The 27,554-nt window shown below is 43.9% G+C and overlaps 1 protein-coding gene across 2 annotated transcripts in view; it reads left to right on the forward strand.

The window, feature by feature from the left end:
* The window catches only part of LOC110491187 (plexin-B3), a 102,499-nt gene that overhangs the window by 63,792 nt on the left and 11,153 nt on the right, over positions 1 to 27,554 (forward strand). For both annotated transcript variants that reach the window (XM_036947821.1, XM_036947822.1), the window contains exons 20-29: positions 637 to 815; positions 4,252 to 4,318; positions 4,774 to 4,920; positions 5,304 to 5,457; positions 8,016 to 8,119; positions 8,338 to 8,419; positions 12,063 to 12,217; positions 14,525 to 14,685; positions 15,031 to 15,178; positions 15,433 to 15,497. In XM_036947821.1, coding sequence (XP_036803716.1) covers positions 637 to 815; positions 4,252 to 4,318; positions 4,774 to 4,920; positions 5,304 to 5,457; positions 8,016 to 8,119; positions 8,338 to 8,419; positions 12,063 to 12,217; positions 14,525 to 14,685; positions 15,031 to 15,178; positions 15,433 to 15,497 — 1,262 coding nt within the window. The remainder of the gene's footprint in view (positions 1 to 636; positions 816 to 4,251; positions 4,319 to 4,773; positions 4,921 to 5,303; positions 5,458 to 8,015; positions 8,120 to 8,337; positions 8,420 to 12,062; positions 12,218 to 14,524; positions 14,686 to 15,030; positions 15,179 to 15,432; positions 15,498 to 27,554) is intronic.

Here is a 27,554-nt window from a genome sequence, read left to right on the forward strand (position 1 = left end):
GACCAACAAACAAAGATTTCTCTAACTCTAATCTCTCTCCTCCTCCTCTCCTCCCTCTCCTCCTCGCCCTCCTCCTCCTCCCTCTCCTCCTCGTCGTCCTCCTCCTCCTCCCTCTCCTCCTCGCCCTCCTCCTCGTCCTCCTCCTCCTCCCTCTCCTCCTCGCCCTCCTCCCTCCCTCTCCTCCTCGCCCTCCTCCCTCCCTCTCCTCCTCCGCCCTCCTCCTCCTCGCCCTCCTCCCTCTCCTCCTCCTCCTCACCCTCCTCCTCCTCCCTCTCCTCCTCACCCTCCTCCTCCTCCCTCTCCTCCTCACCCTCCTCCTGATCCCTCTCCTCCTCCTCCCTCTCCTCCTCCTCCTCCCTCTCCTCCTCGCCCTCCTCCCTCGCCCTCCTCCTCCCTCTCCTCCTCGCCCTCCTCCTCCCTCTCCTCCTCGCCCTCCTCGTCCTCCTCCCTCTCCTCTTATCCTTTCCTACTCCCGTCCTCCTCTCCTTCTCCCTCTCCTCCTCTCCTCCTTCTCCCTCTCCTCCTCCTCTCCTCCCTCTCCTTCTCCCCCTACTCCTCTCCTTCTCCCCCTCCTCCCCTCCTTCTCCCCCTCCTCCCCTCCTTCTCCCTCTCCTCCTCTCCTTCTCCCCACTCCAGTTCATCCACACCCTAGAGGCCCAGCAAAACTTCTCCCAGCGTGACCGTGGCTACGTGGCGTCTCTCCTGACCATGGCCCTGCACGACCAGCTGGAGTACTTCACTGATGTCATGAAGACCTTACTGGGAGACTTGGTGCAGCAATACGTCACCAAGAACCCCAAACTCATGCTGCGCAGGTGGGTCCTGGTGGACCTGGACCGGTTACATCTCACATATCACTATATAGTGAAGTCTCTTTGACCAGGGTCTATATATAGTGAAGTCTCTCTGACCAGGGTCTATATAGTGAAGTCTCTCTGACCAGGGTCTATATAGTGAAGTCTCTCTGACCAGGGTCTATATAGTGAAGTCTCTCTGACCAGGGTCTATATAGTGAAGTCTCTCTGACCAGGGTCTATATAGTGAAGTCTCTTTGACCAGGGTCTATATATAGTGAAGTCTCTTTGACCAGGGTCTATATATAGTGAAGTCTCTCTGACCAGGGTCTATATATAGTGAAGTCTCTCTGACCAGGGTCTATATATAGTGAAGTCTCTCTGACCAGGGTCTATATATAGTGAAGTCTCTCTGACCAGGGTCTATATATAGTGAAGTCTCTCTGACCAGGGTCTATATAGTGAAGTCTCTTTGACCAGGGTCTATATATAGTGAAGTCTCTCTGACCAGGGTCTATATATAGTGAAGTCTCTCTGACCAGGGTCTATATATAGTGAAGTCTCTCTGACCAGGGTCTATATAGTGAAGTCTCTCTGACCAGGGTATATATAGTGAAGTCTCTCTGACCAGGGTCTATATAGTGAAGTCTCTTTGACCAGGGTCTATATAGTGAAGTCTCTCTGACCAGGGTCTATATAGTGAAGTCTCTCTGACCAGGGTCTATATATAGTGAAGTCTCTCTGACCAGGGTCTATATATAGTGAAGTCTCTCTGACCAGGGTCTATATAGTGAAGTCTCTTTGACCAGGGTCTATATAGTGAAGTCTCTCTGACCAGGGTCTATATATAGTGAAGTCTCTCTGACCAGGGTCTATATATAGTGAAGTCTCTTTGACCAGGGTCTATATAGTGAAGTCTCTCTGACCAGGGTCTATATATAGTGAAGTCTCTCTGACCAGGGTCTATATATAGTGAAGTCTCTCTGACCAGGGTCTATATAGTGAAGTCTCTTTGACCAGGGTCTATATATAGTGAAGTCTCTCTGACCAGGGTCTATATATAGTGAAGTCTCTTTGACCAGGGTCTATATAGTGAAGTCTCTCTGACCAGGGTCTATATAGTGAAGTCTCTCTGACCAGGGTCTATATATTGTGAAGTCTCTCTGACCAGGGTCTATATAGTGAAGTCTCTTTGACCAGGGTCTATATAGTGAAGTCTCTCTGACCAGGGTCTATATAGTGAAGTCTCTCTGACCAGGGTCTATATATAGTGAAGTCTCTCTGACCAGGGTCTATATAGTGAAGTCTCTCTGACCAGGGTCTATATATAGTGAAGTCTCTTTGACCAGGGTCTATATAGTGAAGTCTCTCTGACCAGGGTCTATATAGTGAAGTCTCTCTGACCAGGGTCTATATAGTGAAGTCTCTCTGACCAGGGTCTATATATAGTGAAGTCTCTCTGACCAGGGTCTATATAGTGAAGTCTCTCTGACCAGGGTCTATATATAGTGAAGTCTCTTTGACCAGGGTATATATAGTGAAGTCTCTCTGACCAGGGTCTATATATAGTGAAGTCTCTCTGACCAGGGTCTATATAGTGAAGTCTCTTTGACCAGGGTCTATATATAGTGAAGTCTCTCTGACCAGGGTCTATATATAGTGAAGTCCCTTTGACCAGGGTATATATAGTGAAGTCTCTCTGACCAGGGTCTATATATAGTGAAGTCTCTCTGACCAGGGTCTATATATAGTGAAGTCTCTCTGACCAGGGTCTATATATAGTGAAGTCTCTCTGACCAGGGTCTATATAGTGAAGTCTCTCTGACCAGGGTCTATATATAGTGAAGTCCCTTTGACCAGGGTCTATATAGTGAAGTCCCTTTGACCAGGGTATATATAGTGAAGTCTCTCTGACCAGGGTCTATATATAGTGAAGTCTCTCTGACCAGGGTCTATATAGTGAAGTCTCTCTGACCAGGGTCTATATAGTGAAGTCTCTTTGACCAGGGTCTATATATAGTGAAGTCTCTCTGACCAGGGTCTATATATAGTGAAGTCTCTCTGACCAGGGTCTATATATAGTGAAGTCTCTCTGACCAGGGTCTATATATAGTGAAGTCTCTCTGACCAGGGTCTATATATAGTGAAGTCTCTCTGACCAGGGTCTATATAGTGAAGTCTCTCTGACCAGGGTCTATATATAGTGAAGTCCCTTTGACCAGGGTCTATATAGTGAAGTCCCTTTGACCAGGGTATATATAGTGAAGTCTCTCTGACCAGGGTCTATATATAGTGAAGTCTCTCTGACCAGGGTCTATATAGTGAAGTCTCTCTGACCAGGGTCTATATAGTGAAGTCTCTTTGACCAGGGTCTATATATAGTGAAGTCTCTCTGACCAGGGTCTATATATAGTGAAGTCTCTCTGACCAGGGTCTATATATAGTGAAGTCTCTCTGACCAGGGTCTATATATAGTGAAGTCTCTCTGACCAGGGTCTATATATAGTGAAGTCTCTCTGACCAGGGTCTATATAGTGAAGTCTCTCTGACCAGGGTCTATATATAGTGAAGTCCCTTTGACCAGGGTCTATATAGTGAAGTCCCTTTGACCAGGGTATATATAGTGAAGTCTCTCTGACCAGGGTCTATATAGTGAAGTCTCTCTGACCAGGGTCTATATAGTGAAGTCTCTCTGACCAGGGTCTATATATAGTGAAGTCTCTTTGACCAGGGTATATATAGTGAAGTCTCTCTGACCAGGGTCTATATATAGTGAAGTCTCTCTGACCAGGGTCTATATATAGTGAAGTCTCTCTGACCAGGGTCTATATAGTGAAGTCTCTCTGACCAGGGTCTATATATAGTGAAGTCTCTCTGACCAGGGTCTATATATAGTGAAGTCTCTCTGACCAGGGTCTATATATAGTGAAGTCTCTTTGACCAGGGTCTATATAGTGAAGTCCCTTTGACCAGGGCCAACAGGGCTCTTTAGCTCAGTGGGCTAACACGGCCTTGACGAACCCGTTTTGTGTAACAGAGGTGGTTCGGTGAACCACTTGATGAACCAGTTATTTTGAGGTGTGAAGACCAGATTCCCAGGCTTCAGCTCAGTAGCATTTCCCCTGGCTTTTACATTGTTCCTAACTTCTCTCTTTCCTCCCTCTTTTCTCTCCTTCCCTCTCTCTCTCTCTCTCTCTCTCTCTCTCTCTCTCTCTCTCTCTCTCTCTCTCTCTCTCTCTCTCTCTCTCTCTCTCTCTCTCTCTCTCTCTCTCTCTCTCTCTCTCGTGCTCTCTCTCTCTCTCTCTCTCTCGTGCTCTCTCTCTCTCTCGCTCTCTTCTCTCGTGCTCTCTCTTGCTCTCTCTTGCTCTCTCTCGCTCTCTCTCGCTCTCTCTCGCTCTCTCTCGCTCTCTCTCGCTCTCTCTCGCTCTCTCTCGCTCTCTTTCGTTCTCTGTCTCAGGACGGAGACAGTGGTGGAGAAGATGCTCACCAACTGGATGTCCATCTGTCTCTACTCCTTCCTCAAGGTGTGTGTGAAGCTGAACATTTTTCCCGACTTCCTCATTACCCACAGAAATGTGTCAAATCAAATTGTATTTGTCACATACACGTGTTTAGCAGGCTTGTGTTGTCATAAATACGTGTGTATCTGACCCTCCTACTGTAGGAGGTGGCTGGGGAGCCCCTGTATATGCTGCTCTATCGTATGTGTGTGTGTGTCTGTGTGCCCCTGTAGGAGGTGGCTGGGGAGCCCCTGTATATGCTGCTCTATCGTATGTCTCAGCCAAGCTCTCCCTCTCTCCTCTCTACTCTCTCTCTGTCTCTCTAAATGTCTCCATTATTCCCATGAACGTGTGTATCTGACCCTCCTACTGTGTGCCCCTGTAGGAGGTGGCTGGGGAGCCCCTGTATATGCTGTACAGAGCCATCAAGTACCAGGTGGTACTACTGCTCTATCGTATGTGTGTGTGTGCCCCTGTAGGAGGTGGCTGGGGAGCCCCTGTATATGCTGTACAGAGCCATCAAGTACCAGGTGGATAAGGGACCAGTAGACGCTGTGACGGGGAAGGCCAAGCGCACCCTGAACGACAGCCATCTACTGAGAGAGGACATCGACTACTGCTCGATCGTATGTCTCTCGTTTCATCATCAGACATACGTCTTCTTTTGAACCGTTTCCAAATAGATTTGTTGTGGCTGATGTCTGGAAGAGAGAAGTCACTCCACTTCGTATGAAGACGTCTGAGTCCACCTTAAGTCCACTGATACACTTCAGCTGTATTTGAAATGGCACCCTATTCCCTGTATAGTATAGACCCATATAGACCATAGGGCCCTGGTCTAAAGTAGTGCACTATATAGGGAATAGGGTGCCATAGGGCTCTGGTCTAAAGTAGTGCACTATATAGGGAATAGGGTGCCATAGGGCTCTGGTCTAAAGTAGTGCACTCCATTTCACACACTACCCTCTCTCTCTCTAACTCTTTACTACTCTCTCCTCTGTCTGGTCAGACTCTGGTGGTGAAGAGTGGTGTGGAGGTGCAGCCGTGTCCCGTCAAGGTGTTGGACACCGACACCATCACACAGGTCAAAGACAAGATCCTAGACCAGATCTATAAAGGAGCTCCCTTCTCACAGAGACCTGCTGCAGACTCACTAGACCTGGGTAAGGTATAGAGTCCTGGGTAAGGTATAGAGGCCCGGGTAAGGAACAGGGACCCGAGGCCCGGGTAAGGAACAGGGACACCCGAGGCCCGGGTAAAGAATAGAGTCCCGGGTAAGGAATAGAGTCCCGGGTAAAGAATAGAGTCCCGGGTAAGGAATAGAGTCCCGGGTAAGGAATGGAGTCCTGGGTAAGGAATAGAGTCCCGGGTAAGGAATAGAGTCCCGGGAAAGGAATAGAGTCCCGGGTAAGGTATAGAGTCCCGGGTAAGGTATAGAGACCCGGGTAAGGAATAGAGTCCCGGGTAAGGTATAGAGTCCCGGGTAAGGTATAGAGACCCGGCTAAGGAATAGAGTCCCGGGTAAGGAACAGGGACCCGAGGCCCGGGTAAGGAACAGGGACCCGAGGCCCGGGTAAGGAACAGGGACACCCGAGGCCCGGGTAAGGAACAGGGACACCCGAGGCCCGGGTAAGGAACAGGGACACCCGAGGCCCGGGTAAGGAACAGGGAATAGTTGTCTATGGCTATTGTTACCTCAATGAATATAATAGCAAAACTCTACTAATGAATTTGATGTTTTAATTATGGTCAATGTGATGTTTTAATTGGTGGTCAATGTGATGTTTTAATTGGTGGTCAATGTGATGTTTTAATTGGTGGTCAACGTGATGTTTTAATTGGTGGTCAATGTGATGTTTTAATTTCTGGTCAACGTGATGTTTTAATTGGTGGTCAACGTGATGTTTTAATTGGTGGTCAACGTGATGTTTTAATTGGTGGTCAATGTGATGTTTTAATTGGTGGTCAATGTGATGTTTTAATTGGTGGTCAATGTGATGTTTTAATTGGTGGTCAATGTGATGTTTTAATTGGTGGTCAATGTGATGTTTTAATTGGTGGTCAACGTGATGTTTTAATTGGTGGTCAATGTGATGTTTTAATTGGTGGTCAACGTGATGTTTTAATTGGTGGTCAATGTGATGTTTTAATTGGTGGTCAATGTGATGTTTTAATTGGTGGTCAATGTGATGTTTTAATTGGTGGTCAACGTGATGTTTTAATTGGTGGTCAACGTGATGTTTTAATTGGTGGTCAATGTGATGTTTTAATTGGTGGTCAATGTGATGTTTTAATTGGTGGTCACTGTGATGTTTTAATTGGTGGTCAACGTGATGTTTTAATTGGTGGTTAACGTGATGTTTTAATTGGTGGTTAACGTGATGTTTTAATTGGTGGTTAACGTGATGTTTTAATTGGTGGTCAATGTGATGTTTTAATTGGTGGTCAACGTGACGTTTTAATTGGTGGTCAATGTGATGTTTTAATTGGTGGTCAATGTGATGTTTTAATTGGTGGTCAATGTGATGTTTTAATTGGTGGTCAATGTGATGTTTTAATTGGTGGTCAACGTGATGTTTTAATTGGTGGTCAACGTGATGTTTTAATTGGTGGTCAACGTGACGTTTTAATTGGTGGTCAACGTGATGTTTTAATTGGTGGTCAACGTGATGTTTTAATTGGTGGTCAATGTGATGTTTTAATTGGTGGTCAACGTGATGTTTTAATTGGTGGTCATCGTGATGTTTTAATTGGTGGTCAATGTGATGTTTTAATTGGTGGTCAACGTGATGTTTTAATTGGTGGTCAACGTGATGTTTTAATTGGTGGTCAACGTGACGTTTTAATTGGTGGTCAACGTGATGTTTTAATTGGTGGTCAACGTGATGTTTTAATTGGTGGTCAATGTGATGTTTTAATTGGTGGTCAACGTGATGTTTTAATTGGTGGTCATCGTGATGTTTTAATTGGTGGTCAATGTGATGTTTTAATTGGTGGTCAATGTGATGTTTTAATTGGTGGTCAATGTGGCGTTTTAATTGGTGGTCATCGTGATGTTTTAATTGGTGGTCAACGTGATGTTTTAATTGGTGGTCAATGTGATGTTTTAATTGGTGGTCAACGTGATGTTTTAATTGGTGGTCATCGTGATGTTTTAATTGGTGGTCATCGTGATGTTTTAATTGGTGGTCATCGTGATGTTTTAATTGGTGGTCATCGTGATGTTTTAATTGGTGGTCAACGTGATGTTTTAATTGGTGGTCAACGTGATGTTTTAATTGGTGGTCATCGTGATGTTTTAATTGGTGGTCAACGTGATGTTTTAATTGGTGGTCAACGTGATGTTTTAATTGGTGGTCAACGTGATGTTTTAATTGGTGGTCAACGTGATGTTTTAATTGGTGGTCAACACACCAGTTCTGGTTTCCAGAACCTTTAGTAAGAAATACTGAACCGTCAGTTTGTAAAGCACCATTCATACAAGGTTACTCTGCAAACAGAGATCTGGGTATGTGACGGAGATGTTTGTATGAACCAGGCTCAGGGTTAACTTGCCCGAGACCTGAAGAATCGCGTTAGCTCCCCAAGCTAATCACTAGGCTTGAGCTTATCGGGCTAGCACGGTCTTGTAACGTTCAGGTAACCAGGGTTCAAACACAGGCATTCTGTCCCGAGGATGTTTTCGTCACTGATATGAGGTGAATGTGATTTTCGTCGTCAGAATGGAGATCGGGGCAGGCGGGTCACCTGACTCTGTCAGACGATGATGTCACAGCAGTCGTCCAGGGACGCTGGAAGAAACTCAACACTCTGCAGCACTACAAGGTACCACACACACACACATACACACACACACACCACCCCTACACACACACACGACCCACACACACGACCCCTACACACACGACCCCTACACACACACGACCCCTACACACACACGACCCCCACACACACACGACCCCTACACACACGGCCCCCACACACACGACCCCTACACACACACACTGATGAGATCTGCTAAAGTAATTGTTTACTCTCCTCAGGTGCCAGACGGAGCGACCGTGGCTCTGATCCCCAGATCAGCTGTCGTCATGGGGATACCCCAGGTCTACCAGACTGGAGAGAGTAAACACTGATATACTAGAACCTGTTATACTACTATAGAACCTGTTATACTACTATAGAACCTGTTATACTACTATAGAACCTGTTATACTACTATAGAACCTGTTATACTACTATAGAACCTGTTATACTATAGAACCTGTTATACTATAGAACCTGTTATACTACTATAGAACCTGTTATACTATAGATCCTGTTATACTACTATAGAACCTGTTATACTATAGAACCTGTTATACTAGAACCTGTTATACTACTATAGAACCTGTTATACTACTATAGAACCTGTTATACCACTATAGAACCTGTTATACCACTATAGAACCTGTTATACTACTATAGAACCTGTTATACTACTATAGAACCTGTTATACTACTATAGAACCTGTTATACTATAGAACCTGTTATACTACTATAGAACATGTTATACTACTATAGAACCTGTTATACTACTATAGAACATGTTATACTACTATAGAAACTGTTATACTATAGATCCTGTTATACTACTATAGAACCTGTTATACTACTATAGAACCTGTTATACTACTATAGAACCTGTTATACTACTATAGAACCTGTTATACTACTATAGAACCTGTTATACTACTATAGAACCTGTTATACTACGATAGAACATGTTATACTATAGAACCTGTTATACTATAGAACCTGTTATACTAGAACCTGTTATACTATAGAACCTGTTATACTACTAGAGAACCTGTTATACCACTATAGAACCTGTTATACTACTATAGAACCTGTTATACTAGAACCTGTTATACTACTATAGAACCTGTTATACTACTATAGAACCTGTTATACTACTATAGAACCTGTTATACTATAGAACCTGTTATACTACTATAGAACCTGTTATACCACTATAGAACCTGTTATACTACTATAGAACCTGTTATACTACTATAGAACCTGTTATACTATAGAACCTGTTATACTACTATAGAACATGTTATACTACTATAGAACCTGTTATACTATAGATCCTGTTATACTACTATAGAACCTGTTATACTATAGAACCTGTTATACTACTATAGAACATGTTATACTACTATAGAACCTGTTATACTATAGATCCTGTTATACTACTATAGAACCTGTTACACTACTATAGAACCTGTTATACTACTATAGAACCTGTTATACTACTATAGAACCTGTTATACTACTATAGAACCTGTTATACTACTATAGAACCTGTTATACTACTATAGAACCTGTTATACTACTATAGAACCTGTTATACTCCTATATATACCATGTTATACTACTATAGAACCTGTTATACTACTATAGAACCTGTTATACTATAGAACCTGTTATACTATAGAACCTGTTATACTAGAACCTGTTATACTATAGAACCTGTTATACTACTATAGAACCTGTTATACCACTATAGAACCTGTTATACTACTATAGAACCTGTTATACTACTATAGAACCTGTTATACTATAGAACCTGTTATACTACTATAGAACATGTTATACTACTATAGAACCTGTTATACTATAGATCCTGTTATACTACTATAGATCCTGTTATACTACTATAGAACCTGTTATACTACTATAGAACCTGTTATACTACTATAGAACCTGTTATACTATAGAACCTGTTATACTACTATAGAACCTGTTATACTATAGAACCTGTTATACTACTATAGAACCTGTTATACTACTATAGAACCTGTTATACTATAGAACCTGTTATACTACTATAGAACCTGTTATACTACTATAGAACCTGTTATACTACTATAGAACCTGTTATACTACTATAGAACCTGTACTACTATAGAACCTGTTATACTACTATAGAACCTGTTATACTACTATATAACATGTTATACTACTATAGAACCTGTTATACTACTATAGAACCTGTTATACTACTATAGAACCTGTTATACTATAGAACCTGTTATACTATAGAACCTGTTATACTAGAACCTGTTATACTAGAACCTGTTATACTATAGAACCTGTTATACTACTATAGAACCTGTTATACCACTATAGAACCTGTTATACTACTATAGAACCTGTTATACTACTATAGAACCTGTTATACTATAGAACCTGTTATACTACTATAGAACCTGTTATACTACTATAGAACCTGTTATACTATAGATCCTGTTATACTATAGAACCTGTTATACTACTATAGAACCTGTTATACTACTATAGAACCTGTTATACTACTATAGAACCTGTTATACTACTATAGAACCTGTTATACTACTATAGAACCTGTTATACTACTATAGAACCTGTTATACTGCTATAGAACCCGTTATACTACTATAGAACCCGTTATACTATAGAACCCGTTATACTACTATAGAACCCGTTATACTACTATAGAACCCGTTATACTACCGTAGCACCTGTTATACTACCGTAGAACCCGTTATACTACCGTATAGCCCGTTATACTACCGTAGCACCTGTTATACTACCGCAGAACCCGTTATACTACCGTAGCACCTGTTATACTACCGCAGAACCCGTTATACTACCGTAAAACCCGTTATACTACCGTATAGCCTGTTATACTACCGTAGAACCCGTTATACTACCGTAGAACCCGTTATACTACCGCAGAACCCGTTACACTACCGCAGAACCGTTATACTACCGTAGAATCCGTTATACTACCGTAGAACCCGTTATACTACCGTAAAACCCGTTATACTACCGTAAAACCCGTTATGCTACCGTAAAACCCGTTATACTACCGTAGAATCCGTTATACTACCGTAGAACCCGTTATACTACCGTAAAACCCGTTATACTACCGTAAAACCCGTTATACTACCGCAGAACCCGTTATACTACCGCAGAACCCGTTATACTACCGCAGAACCCGTTATACTACTGTAGAACCCGTTATGCTATCGTACGTCATTACTGCAGCGATTTGATAGTGACCTTCAGTGTTATGATCTGTTTTGGTAGCTGAGTAATGGAAGGCGGAACCAGACGGATATCTGTTAAACTAATTCCATCTTCATGGATGCTTCCAAAGTGGCACCCTGTCTGTGATTAATGTCAACAGTAGGATACTACTATAAAGAATATGGTGTGTCTCCCTCTATAGTGGTACCCTGTTACCCTGTGTCTCCCTCTATAGTGGTACCCTGTCTGTGTTTAATGTCAACAGTAGGATACTACTATAATGAATATGGTGTGCCTCCCTCTATAGTGGTACCCTGTCTGTGATTAATGTCAACAGTAGGATACTACTATAATGAATATGGTGTGCCTCCCTCTATAGTGGTACCCTGTTCCCCTGTGTCTCCCTCTATAGTGGTATCCAGTTACCCTGTGTCTCCCTCTATCTATAGTGGTACCCTGTTACCCTGTGTCTCCATCTATAGTGGTACCCTGTTACCCTGTGTCTCCCTCTATCTATAGTGGTACCCTGTTACCCTGTGTCTCCCTCTATAGTGGTACCCTGTAACCCTGTGTCTCCCTCTATAGTGGTACCCTGTTCCCCTGTGTCTCCCTCTATAGTGGTACCCTGTTCCCCTCGGTAGTATTTTCAGATTTGCCCTGTGTGTCCCTGTATGGAACTGTAAGTGTGTCCCTCTGTGTTCTCCGTAGAGATGCCCATGTTGGAGGGGGAGGAGGGGCTGAGGCTGTGGCACCTGGTGAAGTCCAACGAGGAACCAGAGATCCCCAAACACAGCAGCATGAGAGAGAGGGAGAGGGCCAAGGCCATACCAGAGATATACCTGACACGACTACTATCTATGAAGGTAGGTACACACACACACACACACACACACACACACACACACACACCCACACACACACACACAGGGAACGGGTTCAGGCTATACCAGAGTGCATATCATAAGTATTCACCTTTCAGCAGGACAATAACCTAAAATACAAGACCAAATCTACATTGGAGTTTCTTACCAAGAAGGCGATGAACGTTCCTGAGTGGCCGAGTTACAGTTTTGACTTAAATCGGCTTCAAGATCTTTGGCAACACTTGAAAATGCCTGTCTAGCAATGATCAACAACCAATTTGACAGAGCTTGAAGAATACACAACTAAATCATGTGCAAATATTGTACAATCCAGGTGTGTAAAGCTCTTAGAGACCCAGAAAGACTCCCAGCTGTAATCACTCTTAGAGACTGACCCAGAAAGACTCCCAGCTGTAATCACTCTTAGAGACTGACCCAGAAAGACTCACAGCTGTAAGGTGATTCTAACATGTATTGACTCATAGGGGGTTTGAATACTTATGTAAATAAGATACAATACAAATAACAAAAATGTATATTTCTATTCAATCCATTTTGAATTCAGCCTGTAACACAACAAAATGTGGAATAAGTCAAGGGGTAGGAATACTGACATGAGACCCATCAATGCATCCGATGTTTAAAGTTATTGTCCTGCTGAAAGGTGAATTCATCTCCCAGTGTCTGGTGGAAAGCAGACTGAACCAGGTTTTCCTCTAGGATTTTGCCTGTGCTCAGCTCCATTCTGTTTCTTTTTTTTTATCCTGAAAAACTCTCCAGTCCTTAACGATGACAAGCATACCCATAGCAGGATGCAGCCACCACTATGATTGAAAATATGAAGAGTGATACTCAGTAATGTGTTGTATTGGATTTGACACAAACATAACGCTTTGCCACATTTTTTGCAGTATTACTTTAGTGCCTGATTGCAAACAGGATGCATCCTTTTCACTCTGTCATTTAGGTTAGTATTGTGGATTAACTACAATGTTGTTGATCCATCCTCAGTGATCTCCTATCACAGCATTTAAACTCACCATTGGCCTCATGGTGAAATCCCTGAGTGGTTTCCTTCCTCTCCGGCAGCTGAGTTAGGAAAGACGCCTGTATCTTTGTAGTGACTGGGTGTATTGATTCACCATCCAAAGTGTAAATAATCAAAAGGATTGGACCCTTTTTTTTCAATTTCCACCTAAAATGACCCAAATCTAACTGCCTGCCTTGATACCATTTGAAAGGAAACACTTTGAAGTTTGTGGACATGTGAAATGTAATGTCCTAATGTAGGGAGGAGGGGGGAGAGTGGGCCCTACTGTCGGGGGGAGAGTGGGCCCTACTGTCGGGGGGAGGCGGGGAGCGGGCCTACTGTCGGGGGGAGAGTGGGCCCTACTGTCGGGGGGAGAGTGGGCCCTACTGTCGGGGGGAGAGTGGGCCCTACTGTCGGGGGGAGAGTGGGCCCTACTGTCGGGGGGAGGCGGGGAGCGGGCCTACTGTCGGGGGGAGGCGGGGAGCGGGCCCTAATTTCAGGAGGGGGGGAGCGGGCCCTAATTTCAGGAGGGGGGGGGGGAGCGGGCCCTAATTTCAGGAGGGGGGGGAGCGGGCCCTAATGTCGGGAGGAGTGGGGGAGCGGGCCCTAATGTCGGGAGGAGGGGGGAGCGGGCCCTAATGGCGGGAGTAGGGGGGGGAATTGGCCCTAATGTCGGGAGGAGGGGGGGGGTGGGCCCTAATGTCGGGAGGAGGGGGGGGGGGGGGGGAGTGGGCCCTAATGTCGGGAGGAGGGGGGGGGGGGAGTGGGCCCTAATGTCGGGAGGAGGGGGGGGGGGAGTGGGCCCTAATGTCGGGAGGAGGGGGGAAGTGGGCCCTAATGTCGGGAGGAGGGGGGAGCGGGCCCTAATTTCGGGAGGAGGGGGGGAGCAGGCCCCAATGTCGGGAGGAGTGGGCCCTACTGTCGAGCGGGCCCTACTGTCGGGGTGGAGGAGGGGAGCGGGCCCTACTGTCGGGGGGGAGGAGGGGAGCGGGCCCTACTGTCGGGGGGGAGGAGGGGAGCGGGCCCTACTGTCGGGGGGGAGGAGGGGAGCGGGCCCTACTGTCGGGGGGGAGGAGGGGAGCGGGCCCTACTGTCGGGCGGAGGAGGGGAGCGGGCCCTACTGTCGGGCGGAGGAGGGGAGCGGGCCCTACTGTCGGGGGGGGGGGGAGGAGGGGAGCGGGCCCTACTGTCGGGGGGGAGGAGGGGAGCGGGCCCTGCAGATGGTATGGTATACACCTAGCTCTGTGTCTAGAGGATGTTGTCTCTCTCCTCTCTAGGGGACGCTGCAGAAGTTTGTAGACGATGTGTTCGTAGCCATCCTCAACACCAAGCGTCCTCCTCCCATCGCTGTGCGCTTCTTCTTCGACTTCCTGGATGACATGGCGGAGAAACACGGCATCGACGATCCCGAGACCGTGCACATCTGGAAGACCAACAGGTCAGTTTGTCATCGGTCTCCTGGTTACTGGTCTGGAAGACCAACAGGTCAGTTTGTCATCGGTCTCCTGGTTACTGGTTTGTCCTTCTATACATTTTTAAATACAATTCAGTGAAATGCAACTCTTCCCTCCTTCTTCTATATTAAAAGTTCACTGCAGAGAGAAATGGGACTTTCGATGGTTGAAAGATTGACTGCGATCGGTGACAGAGCAGACTGATCACCTCGCGTACTAAATAACAACTCACTGTGTCGGTGATCAACGACTGAACAAATGTGATATTGTTTTTTTTTGTATATTTTCTATGTCCTTTCAGTAACAATAGTATTTGCGTTCCCTCCCAGCCTGCCTCTGAGGTTCTGGGTGAACATCTTGAAGAATCCTCAGTTTGTGTTTGACGTTCAGGTGACGGATAGCGTGGACGCCGTCCTCTCGGTCATCGCTCAGACGTTCATCGACTCCTGCACCACCTCCGAACACAAAGTCGGACGGGTCAGAAACACTTCCAAGTTTCAACATCTTGATTGTGTGATATTTTATTGATGGTATTTTCACAATACAGTAGGGAGAAATCAGTCATCGACATTATCAATGATGACGATTCAGATTCGGAGCTCTTGTCGTTCCTCATCAGGTCCAGACAACTTTAGCCTGCGAGAACAGGTTAAGGAAAAGGAGTCTTGTATCTATATTTTCTAATCCATATTAACACGTGTAGTGATGACGGTGGTTTTGTTGACCTGTAGGACTCTCCAGTGAACAAGCTGCTCTACGCCAGAGAGATCCCCAGATACAAGCAGCTGGTTGAGAGGTGAGACAGACTATCGTGCTCGGGAGTCCTGACAGATTTCAGTTGTGTTGATGTCTGTGAAGCAGGAAGTCACCCCGCTATGTAATGTAGATGTTCTACAGCTGGGTCGACCTTTACTCTGTGACTGATCCAAACTAATTAAGGTCAGACTGTAGACTGGAATCACCCTCCTCTCTCTGAACTTGCTGTGCAGGGATGATCCCAACTGTTTGTCTCCAAATACTGTTCCAGGTATTAGTGTGTTCTGTGGGTATTGTTCCAGGTATTAGTGTTATGTGGGTATTGTTCCAGGTATTAGTGTTATGTGGGTGTTGTTCCAGGTATTACAGTGTGTTATGTGGGTATTGTTCCAGGTATTACAATGTGTTATGTGGGTATTGTTCCAGGTATTACAGTGTGTTCTGTGGGTATTGTTCCAGGTATTACAGTGTGTTCTGTGGGTATTGTTCCAGGTATTACAGTGTGTTCTGTGGGTATTGTTCCAGGTATTACAGTGTGTTCTGTGGGTATTGTTCCAGGTATTACAGTGTTCTGTGGGTGTTGTTCCAGGTATTACAGTGTTCTGTGGGTATTGTTCCAGGTATTACAGTGTTCTGTGGGTATTGTTCCAGGTATTACAGTGTGTTCTGTGGGTATTGTTCCAGGTATTACAGTGTGTTCTGTGGGTATTGTTCCAGGTATTACAGTGTGTTCTGTGGGTATTGTTCCAGGTATTACAGTGTGTTCTGTGGGTATTGTTCCAGGTATTACAGTGTGTTCTGTGGGTATTGTTCCAGGTATTACAGTGTGTTCTGTGGGTATTGTTCCAGGGATCACAGTGTGTTCTGTGGGTAGTGTTCCAGGTATCACAGTGTGTTCTGTGGGTATTGTTCCAGGTATCACAGTGTGTTCTGTGGGTATTGTTCCAGGTATTACTGTGTGTTCTGTGGGTATTGTTCCAGGTATTACAGTGTGTTCTGTGGGTATTGTTCCAGGTATTACAGTGTGTTTTGTGGGTATTGTTCCAGGTATTACAGTGTGTTCTGTGGGTATTGTTCCAGGTATTACAGTGTGTTCTGTGGGTATTGTTCCAGGTACTACAGTGTTCTGTGGGTATTGTTCCAGTTATTAGTGTTCTGTGGGTATTGTTCCAGGTACTACAGTGGGTGTTGTTGCAGGTATTACAGTGTTCTGTGGGTATTGTTGCAGGTATTACAGTGGGTATTGTTCCAGGTATTACAGTGTTCTGTGGGTATTGTTCCGGGTATTACAGTGCTCTATGGGTGTTGTTCCAGGTATTACAGTGTTCTGTGGGTATTGTTCCAGTTATTAGTGTTCTGTGGGTATTGTTCCAGGTACTACAGTGGGTGTTGTTGCAGGTATTACAGTGTTCTGTGGGTATTGTTGCAGGTACTACAGTGGGTATTGTTCCAGGTATTACAGTGTGTTCTGTGGGTATTGTTCCAGGTATTACAGTGTGTTATGTGGGTATTGTTCCAGGTATTACAGTGTTCTGTGGGGATTGTTGCAGGTATTACAGTGTTCTGTGGGTATTGTTCCAGGTACTACAGTGGGTATTGTTCCAGATATTACAGTGTGTTATGTGGGTATTGTTCCAGGTATTACAGTGTTCTGTGGGTATTGTTGCAGGTATTACAGTGTTCTGTGGGTATTGTTCCAGGTACTACAGTGGGTATTGTTCCAGGTACTACAGTGGGTATTGTTCCAGTTATTACAGTGTGTTCTGTGGGTATTGTTCCAGGTATTACAGTGTGTTATGTGGGTATTGTTCTAGGTATTACAGTGTTCTGTGGGTATTGTTCCAGGTATTACATTGTTCTCTGGGTTATTGTTCCAGGTATTACAGTGTTCTGTGGGTATTGTTGCAGGTATTACAATGTTCTGTGGGTGTTGTTCCAGGTATTCGTTTTATGTGGGTATTGTTCTGGGTATTACAGTGTTCTGTGGGTATTGTTCTGGGTATTACAGTGTTCTGTGGGTATTGTTCCGGGTATTACAGTGTGTTCTGTGGGTATTGTTCCATGTATTACAGTGTGTTCTGTGGGTATTGTTCCAGGTATTACAGTGTGTTCTGTGGGTATTGTTCCAGGCATTACAGTGTTCTGTGGGTATTGTTCCAGGTATTACAGTGTGTTCTGTGGGTATTGTTCCAGGGATCACAGTGTGTTCTGTGGGTAGTGTTCCAGGTATCACAGGGTGTTCTGTGGGTATTGTTCCAGGTATCACAGTGTGTTCTGTGGGTATTGTTCCAGGTATTACTGTGTGTTCTGTGGGTATTGTTCCAGGTATTACAGTGTGTTCTGTGGGTATTGTTCCAGGTATTACAGTGTGTTTTGTGGGTATTGTTCCAGGTATTACAGTGTGTTCTGTGGGTATTGTTCCAGGTATTACAGTGTGTTCTGTGGGTATTGTTCCAGGTACTACAGTGTTCTGTGGGTATTGTTCCAGTTATTAGTGTTCTGTGGGTATTGTTCCAGGTACTACAGTGGGTGTTGTTGCAGGTATTACAGTGTTCTGTGGGTATTGTTGCAGGTATTACAGTGGGTATTGTTCCAGGTATTACAGTGTTCTGTGGGTATTGTTCCGGGTATTACAGTGCTCTATGGGTGTTGTTCCAGGTATTACAGTGTTCTGTGGGTATTGTTCCAGTTATTAGTGTTCTGTGGGTATTGTTCCAGGTACTACAGTGGGTGTTGTTGCAGGTATTACAGTGTTCTGTGGGTATTGTTGCAGGTACTACAGTGGGTATTGTTCCAGGTATTACAGTGTGTTCTGTGGGTATTGTTCCAGGTATTACAGTGTGTTATGTGGGTATTGTTCCAGGTATTACAGTGTTCTGTGGGGATTGTTGCAGGTATTACAGTGTTCTGTGGGTATTGTTCCAGGTACTACAGTGGGTATTGTTCCAGATATTACAGTGTGTTATGTGGGTATTGTTCCAGGTATTACAGTGTTCTGTGGGTATTGTTGCAGGTATTACAGTGTTCTGTGGGTATTGTTCCAGGTACTACAGTGGGTATTGTTCCAGGTACTACAGTGGGTATTGTTCCAGTTATTACAGTGTGTTCTGTGGGTATTGTTCCAGGTATTACAGTGTGTTATGTGGGTATTGTTCTAGGTATTACAGTGTTCTGTGGGTATTGTTCCAGGTATTACATTGTTCTCTGGGTTATTGTTCCAGGTATTACAGTGTTCTGTGGGTATTGTTGCAGGTATTACAATGTTCTGTGGGTGTTGTTCCAGGTATTCGTTTTATGTGGGTATTGTTCTGGGTATTACAGTGTTCTGTGGGTATTGTTCTGGGTTTTACAGTGTTCTGTGGGTATTGTTCCGGGTATTACAGTGTTCTGTGGGTATTGTTCCGGGTATTACAGTGTTCTGTGGGTATTGTTCCAGGTATTACAGTGTTCGGTGGGTTTTGTTCCAGATATTACAGTGTTCTGTGGGTTTTGTGCCAGGTATTAGTGTTCTGTGGGTGTTGTTCCAGGTATTACAGTGTGTTCTGTGGGTATTGTTCCAGGTATTACAGTGTGATCTGTGGGTATTGTTCCAGGTATTACAGTGTGTTCTGTGGGTATTGTTCCAGGTATTACAGTGTGTTCTGTGGGTATTGTTCCAGGTATTACAGTGTGTTCTGTGGGTATTGTTCCAGGTATTACAGTGTTATGTGGGTGTTGTTCCAGGTATTACAGTGTTCTGTGGGTATTGTTCCAGGTATTACAGTGGGTGTTGTTCTATGGGTATTGTTCCAGGTATTATATTGTTCTCTGGGTATTGTTCCAGGTATTACAGTGTTCTGTGGGTATTGTTCCAGGTATTACAGTGTGTTCTGTGGGTATTGTTCCAGGTATTACAGTGTGTTCTGTGGGTGTTGTTCCAGGTATTACAGTGTGTTCTGTGGGTATTGTTCCAGGTATTACAGTGTGATCTGTGGGTATTGTTCCAGGTATTACAGTGTTCTGTGGGTATTGTTCCAGGTATTACAGTGTTCTGTGGGTATTGTTGCAGGTATTACAGTGTTCTGTGGGTATTGTTTCAGGTATTACAGTGTGTTCTGTGGGTATTGTTCCAGGTATTACAGTGTGTTCTGTGGGTATTGTTCCAGGTATTACAGTGTTATGTGGGTGTTGTTCCAGGTATTACAGTGTTCTGTGGGTATTGTTCCAGGTATTACAGTGGGTATTGTTCTATGGGTATTGTTCCAGGTATTACATTGTTCTCTGGGTATTGTTCCAGGTATTACAGTGTTCTGTGGGTATTGTTCCAGGTACTACAGTGGGTATTGTTCCAGGTATTACAGTGTGTTATGTGGGTATTGTTCCAGGTATTACAGTGTTCTGTGGGTATTGTTGCAGGTATTACAGTGTTCTGTGGGTATTGTTCCAGGTACTACAGTGGGTATTGTTCCAGGTACTACAGTGGGTATTGTTCCAGTTATTACAGTGTGTTCTGTGGGTATTGTTCCAGGTATTACAATGTGTTATGTGGGTCTTGTTCCAGGTATTACAGTGTTCTGTGGGTATTGTTCCAGGTATTACATTGTTCTCTGGGTTATTGTTCCAGGTATTACAGTGTTCTGTGGGTATTGTTGCAGGTATTACAATGTTCTGTGGGTATTGTTCCAGGTATTAGTTTTATGTGGGTATTGTTCTGGGTATTACAGTGTTCTGTGGGTGTAGTTCCGGGTATTACAGTGTTCTGTGGGTATTGTTCCGGGTATTACAGTGTTCTGTGGGTGTTGTTCCGGGTATTACAGTGTTCTGTGGGTATTGTTCCAGGTGTTACAGTGTTCTGTGGGTTTTGTTCCAGGTATTACAGTGTTCTGTGGGTTTTGTGCCAGGTATTAGTGTTCTGTGGGTGTTGTTCCAGGTATTACAGTGTGTTCTGTGGGTATTGTTCCAGGTATTACAGTGTGATCTGTGGGTATTGTTCCAGGTATTACAGTGTGTTCTGTGGGTATTGTTCCAGGTATTACAGTGTGTTCTGTGGGTATTGTTCCAGGCATTACAGTGTTCTGTGGGTATTGTTCCAGGTATTAGTGTTCTGTGGGTATTGTTCTATGGGTATTGTTCCAGGTATTACAGTGTTCTGTAGGTATTGTTCCAGGTATTACAGTGTGTTCTGTGGGTATTGTTCCAGGGATCACAGTGTGTTCTGTGGGTATTGTTCCAGGTATCACAGTGTGTTCTGTGGGTATTGTTCCAGGTATCACAGTGTGTTCTGTGGGTATTGTTCCAGGTATTACAGTGTGTTCTGTGGGTATTGTTCCAGGTATTACAGTGTGTTCTGTGGGTATTGTTCCAGGTATTACAGTGTGTTCTGTGGGTATTGTTCCAGGTATTACAGTGTGTTCTGTGGGTATTGTTCCAGGTATTACAGTGTGTTCTGTGGGTATTGTTCCAGGTACTACAGTGTTCTGTGGGTATTGTTCCAGTTATTAGTGTTCTGTGGGTATTGTTCCAGGTACTACAGTGGGTGTTGTTGCAGGTATTACAGTGTTCTGTGGGTATTGTTGCAGGTATTACAGTGGGTATTGTTCCAGGTATTACAGTGTTCTGTGGGTATTGTTCCGGGTATTACAGTGCTCTATGGGTGTTGTTCCAGGTATTACAGTGTTCTGTGGGTATTGTTCCAGTTATTAGTGTTCTGTGGGTATTGTTCCAGGTACTACAGTGGGTGTTGTTGCAGGTATTACAGTGTTCTGTGGGTATTGTTGCAGGTACTACAGTGGGTATTGTTCCAGGTATTACAGTGTGTTCTGTGGGTATTGTTCCAGGTATTACAGTGTGTTATGTGGGTATTGTTCCAGGTATTACAGTGTTCTGTGGGTATTGTTCCAGGTACTACAGTGGGTGTTGTTGCAGGTATTACAGTGTTCTGTGGGTATTGTTTCAGGTACTACAGTGGGTATTGTTCCAGGTATTACAGTGTGTTCTGTGGGTATTGTTCCAGGTATTACAGTGTGTTATGTGGGTATTGTTCCAGGTATTACAGTGTTCTGTGGGTATTGTTGCAGGTATTACAGTGTTCTGTGGGTATTGTTCCAGGTACTACAGTGGGTATTGTTCCAGATATTACAGTGTGTTATGTGGGTATTGTTCCAGGTATTACAGTGTTCTGTGGGTATTGTTGCAGGTATTACAGTGTTCTGTGGGTATTGTTCCAGGTACTACAGTGGGTATTGTTCCAGGTACTACAGTGGGTATTGTTCCAGTTATTACAGTGTGTTCTGTGGGTATTGTTCCAGGTATTACAGTGTGTTATGTGGGTATTGTTCCAGGTATTACATTGTTCTCTGGGTTATTGTTCCAGGTATTACAGTGTTCTGTGGGTATTGTTGCAGGTATTACAATGTTCTGTGGGTGTTGTTCCAGGTATTCGTTTTATGTGGGTATTGTTCTGGGTATTACAGTGTTCTGTGGGTATTGTTCTGGGTATTACAGTGTTCTGTGGGTATTGTTCCGGGTATTACAGTGTTCTGTGGGTATTGTTCTGGGCATTACAGTGTTCTGTGGGTATTGTTCCAGGTATTACAGTGTGTTCTGTGGGTATTGTTCCAGGTATTACAGTGTGATCTGTGGGTATTGTTCCAGGTATTACAGTGTGTTCTGTGGGTATTGTTCCAGGTATTACAGTGTGTTCTGTAGGTATTGTTCCAGGTATTACAGTGTGTTCTGTGGGTATTGTTCCAGGTATTACAGTGTGATCTGTGGGTATTGTTCCAGGTATTACAGTGTGTTCTGTGGGTATTGTTCCAGGTATTACAGTGTGTTCTGTAGGTATTGTTCCAGGTATTACAGTGTGTTCTGTGGGTATTGTTCCAGGTATTACAGTGTTATGTGGGTGTTGTTCCAGGTATTACAGTGTTCTGTGGGTATTGTTCCAGGTATTACAGTGGGTGTTGTTCTATGGGTATTGTTCCAGGTATTACATTGTTCTCTGGGTATTGTTCCAGGTATTACAGTGTTCTGTGGGTATTGTTCCAGGTATTACAGTGTTCTGTGGGTATTGTTGCATGTATTACAGTGTTCTGTGGGTATTGTTTCAGGTATTACAGTGTGTTCTGTGGGTATTGTTCCAGGTATTACAGTGTGTTCTGTGGGTATTGTTCCAGGTATTACAGTGTTATGTGGGTGTTGTTCCAGGTATTACAGTGTTCTGTGGGTATTGTTCCAGGTATTACAGTGGGTATTGTTCTCTGGGTATTGTTCCAGGTATTACAGTGTTCTGTGGGTATTGTTCCAGGTACTACAGTGGGTATTGTTCCAGGTATTACAGTGTGTTATGTGGGTATTGTTCCAGGTATTACAGTGTTCTGTGGGTATTGTTGCAGGTATTACAGTGTTCTGTGGGTATTGTTCCAGGTACTACAGTGGGTATTGTTCCAGGTACTACAGTGGGTATTGTTCCAGTTATTACAGTGTGTTCTGTGGGTATTGTTCCAGGTATTACAGTGTGTTCTGTGGGTATTGTTCCAGGTATTACAGTGTTCTGTGGGTTTTGTTCCAGGTATTACAGTGTTCTGTGGGTTTTGTGCCAGGTATTAGTGTTCTGTGGGTGTTGTTCCAGGTATTACAGTGTGTTCTGTGGGTATTGTTCCAGGTATTACAGTGTGATCTGTGGGTATTGTTCCAGGTATTACAGTGTGTTCTGTGGGTATTGTTCCAGGTATTACAGTGTGTTCTGTGGGTATTGTTCCAGGTATTACAGTGTGTTCTGTGGGTATTGTTCCAGGTATTACAGTGTTATGTGGGTGTTGTTCCAGGTATTACAGTGTTCTGTGGGTATTGTTCCAGGTATTACAGTGTGATCTGTGGGTATTGTTCCAGGTATTACAGTGTGTTCTGTGGGTATTGTTCCAGGTATTACAGTGTTCTGTGGGTATTGTTCCAGGTATTACATTGTTCTCTGGGTATTGTTCCAGGTATTACAGTGTTCTGTGGGTATTGTTCCAGGTATTACAGTGTTCTGTGGGTATTGTTGCAGGTATTACAGTGTTCTGTGGGTATTGTTTCAGGTATTACAGTGTGTTCTGTGGGTATTGTTCCAGGTACTACAGTGGGTGTTGTTGCAGGTATTACAGTGTTCTGTGGGTATTGTTGCAGGTACTACAGTGGGTATTGTTCCAGGTATTACAGTGTGTTCTGTGGGTATTGTTCCAGGTATTACAGTGTGTTATGTGGGTATTGTTCCAGGTATTACAGTGTTCTGTGGGGATTGTTGCAGGTATTACAGTGTTCTGTGGGTATTGTTCCAGGTACTACAGTGGGTATTGTTCCAGATATTACAGTGTGTTATGTGGGTATTGTTCCAGGTATTACAGTGTTCTGTGGGTATTGTTGCAGGTATTACAGTGTTCTGTGGGTATTGTTCCAGGTACTACAGTGGGTATTGTTCCAGGTACTACAGTGGGTATTGTTCCAGTTATTACAGTGTGTTCTGTGGGTATTGTTCCAGGTATTACAGTGTGTTATGTGGGTATTGTTCTAGGTATTACAGTGTTCTGTGGGTATTGTTCCAGGTATTACATTGTTCTCTGGGTTATTGTTCCAGGTATTACAGTGTTCTGTGGGTATTGTTGCAGGTATTACAATGTTCTGTGGGTGTTGTTCCAGGTATTCGTTTTATGTGGGTATTGTTCTGGGTATTACAGTGTTCTGTGGGTATTGTTCTGGGTTTTACAGTGTTCTGTGGGTATTGTTCCGGGTATTACAGTGTTCTGTGGGTATTGTTCCGGGTATTACAGTGTTCTGTGGGTATTGTTCCAGGTATTACAGTGTTCGGTGGGTTTTGTTCCAGATATTACAGTGTTCTGTGGGTTTTGTGCCAGGTATTAGTGTTCTGTGGGTGTTGTTCCAGGTATTACAGTGTGTTCTGTGGGTATTGTTCCAGGTATTACAGTGTGATCTGTGGGTATTGTTCCAGGTATTACAGTGTGTTCTGTGGGTATTGTTCCAGGTATTACAGTGTGTTCTGTGGGTATTGTTCCAGGTATTACAGTGTGTTCTGTGGGTATTGTTCCAGGTATTACAGTGTTATGTGGGTGTTGTTCCAGGTATTACAGTGTTCTGTGGGTATTGTTCCAGGTATTACAGTGGGTGTTGTTCTATGGGTATTGTTCCAGGTATTATATTGTTCTCTGGGTATTGTTCCAGGTATTACAGTGTTCTGTGGGTATTGTTCCAGGTATTACAGTGTGTTCTGTGGGTATTGTTCCAGGTATTACAGTGTGTTCTGTGGGTGTTGTTCCAGGTATTACAGTGTGTTCTGTGGGTATTGTTCCAGGTATTACAGTGTGATCTGTGGGTATTGTTCCAGGTATTACAGTGTTCTGTGGGTATTGTTCCAGGTATTACAGTGTTCTGTGGGTATTGTTGCAGGTATTACAGTGTTCGGTGGGTTTTGTTCCAGATATTACAGTGTTCTGTGGGTTTTGTGCCAGGTATTAGTGTTCTGTGGGTGTTGTTCCAGGTATTACAGTGTGTTCTGTGGGTATTGTTCCAGGTATTACAGTGTGATCTGTGGGTATTGTTCCAGGTATTACAGTGTGTTCTGTGGGTATTGTTCCAGGTATTACAGTGTGTTCTGTGGGTATTGTTCCAGGTATTACAGTGTGTTCTGTGGGTATTGTTCCAGGTATTACAGTGTTATGTGGGTGTTGTTCCAGGTATTACAGTGTTCTGTGGGTATTGTTCCAGGTATTACAGTGGGTGTTGTTCTATGGGTATTGTTCCAGGTATTATATTGTTCTCTGGGTATTGTTCCAGGTATTACAGTGTTCTGTGGGTATTGTTCCAGGTATTACAGTGTGTTCTGTGGGTATTGTTCCAGGTATTACAGTGTGTTCTGTGGGTGTTGTTCCAGGTATTACAGTGTGTTCTGTGGGTATTGTTCCAGGTATTACAGTGTGATCTGTGGGTATTGTTCCAGGTATTACAGTGTTCTGTGGGTATTGTTCCAGGTATTACAGTGTTCTGTGGGTATTGTTGCAGGTATTACAGTGTTCTGTGGGTATTGTTTCAGGTATTACAGTGTGTTCTGTGGGTATTGTTCCAGGTATTACAGTGTGTTCTGTGGGTATTGTTCCAGGTATTACAGTGTTATGTGGGTGTTGTTCCAGGTATTACAGTGTTCTGTGGGTATTGTTCCAGGTATTACAGTGGGTATTGTTCTATGGGTATTGTTCCAGGTATTACATTGTTCTCTGGGTATTGTTCCAGGTATTACAGTGTTCTGTGGGTATTGTTCCAGGTACTACAGTGGGTATTGTTCCAGGTATTACAGTGTGTTATGTGGGTATTGTTCCAGGTATTACAGTGTTCTGTGGGTATTGTTGCAGGTATTACAGTGTTCTGTGGGTATTGTTCCAGGTACTACAGTGGGTATTGTTCCAGGTACTACAGTGGGTATTGTTCCAGTTATTACAGTGTGTTCTGTGGGTATTGTTCCAGGTATTACAATGTGTTATGTGGGTCTTGTTCCAGGTATTACAGTGTTCTGTGGGTATTGTTCCAGGTATTACATTGTTCTCTGGGTTATTGTTCCAGGTATTACAGTGTTCTGTGGGTATTGTTGCAGGTATTACAATGTTCTGTGGGTATTGTTCCAGGTATTAGTTTTATGTGGGTATTGTTCTGGGTATTACAGTGTTCTGTGGGTGTAGTTCCGGGTATTACAGTGTTCTGTGGGTATTGTTCCGGGTATTACAGTGTTCTGTGGGTGTTGTTCCGGGTATTACAGTGTTCTGTGGGTATTGTTCCAGGTGTTACAGTGTTCTGTGGGTTTTGTTCCAGGTATTACAGTGTTCTGTGGGTTTTGTGCCAGGTATTAGTGTTCTGTGGGTGTTGTTCCAGGTATTACAGTGTGTTCTGTGGGTATTGTTCCAGGTATTACAGTGTGATCTGTGGGTATTGTTCCAGGTATTACAGTGTGTTCTGTGGGTATTGTTCCAGGTATTACAGTGTGTTCTGTGGGTATTGTTCCAGGCATTACAGTGTTCTGTGGGTATTGTTCCAGGTATTAGTGTTCTGTGGGTATTGTTCTATGGGTATTGTTCCAGGTATTACAGTGTTCTGTAGGTATTGTTCCAGGTATTACAGTGTGTTCTGTGGGTATTGTTCCAGGGATCACAGTGTGTTCTGTGGGTATTGTTCCAGGTATCACAGTGTGTTCTGTGGGTATTGTTCCAGGTATCACAGTGTGTTCTGTGGGTATTGTTCCAGGTATTACAGTGTGTTCTGTGGGTATTGTTCCAGGTATTACAGTGTGTTCTGTGGGTATTGTTCCAGGTATTACAGTGTGTTCTGTGGGTATTGTTCCAGGTATTACAGTGTGTTCTGTGGGTATTGTTCCAGGTATTACAGTGTGTTCTGTGGGTATTGTTCCAGGTACTACAGTGTTCTGTGGGTATTGTTCCAGTTATTAGTGTTCTGTGGGTATTGTTCCAGGTACTACAGTGGGTGTTGTTGCAGGTATTACAGTGTTCTGTGGGTATTGTTGCAGGTATTACAGTGGGTATTGTTCCAGGTATTACAGTGTTCTGTGGGTATTGTTCCGGGTATTACAGTGCTCTATGGGTGTTGTTCCAGGTATTACAGTGTTCTGTGGGTATTGTTCCAGTTATTAGTGTTCTGTGGGTATTGTTCCAGGTACTACAGTGGGTGTTGTTGCAGGTATTACAGTGTTCTGTGGGTATTGTTGCAGGTACTACAGTGGGTATTGTTCCAGGTATTACAGTGTGTTCTGTGGGTATTGTTCCAGGTATTACAGTGTGTTATGTGGGTATTGTTCCAGGTATTACAGTGTTCTGTGGGTATTGTTCCAGGTACTACAGTGGGTGTTGTTGCAGGTATTACAGTGTTCTGTGGGTATTGTTTCAGGTACTACAGTGGGTATTGTTCCAGGTATTACAGTGTGTTCTGTGGGTATTGTTCCAGGTATTACAGTGTGTTATGTGGGTATTGTTCCAGGTATTACAGTGTTCTGTGGGTATTGTTGCAGGTATTACAGTGTTCTGTGGGTATTGTTCCAGGTACTACAGTGGGTATTGTTCCAGAT

This window comes from Oncorhynchus mykiss, chromosome 16, assembly GCF_013265735.2.
Source record: "Oncorhynchus mykiss isolate Arlee chromosome 16, USDA_OmykA_1.1, whole genome shotgun sequence".
Lineage (NCBI taxonomy): Eukaryota > Metazoa > Chordata > Actinopteri > Salmoniformes > Salmonidae > Oncorhynchus > Oncorhynchus mykiss.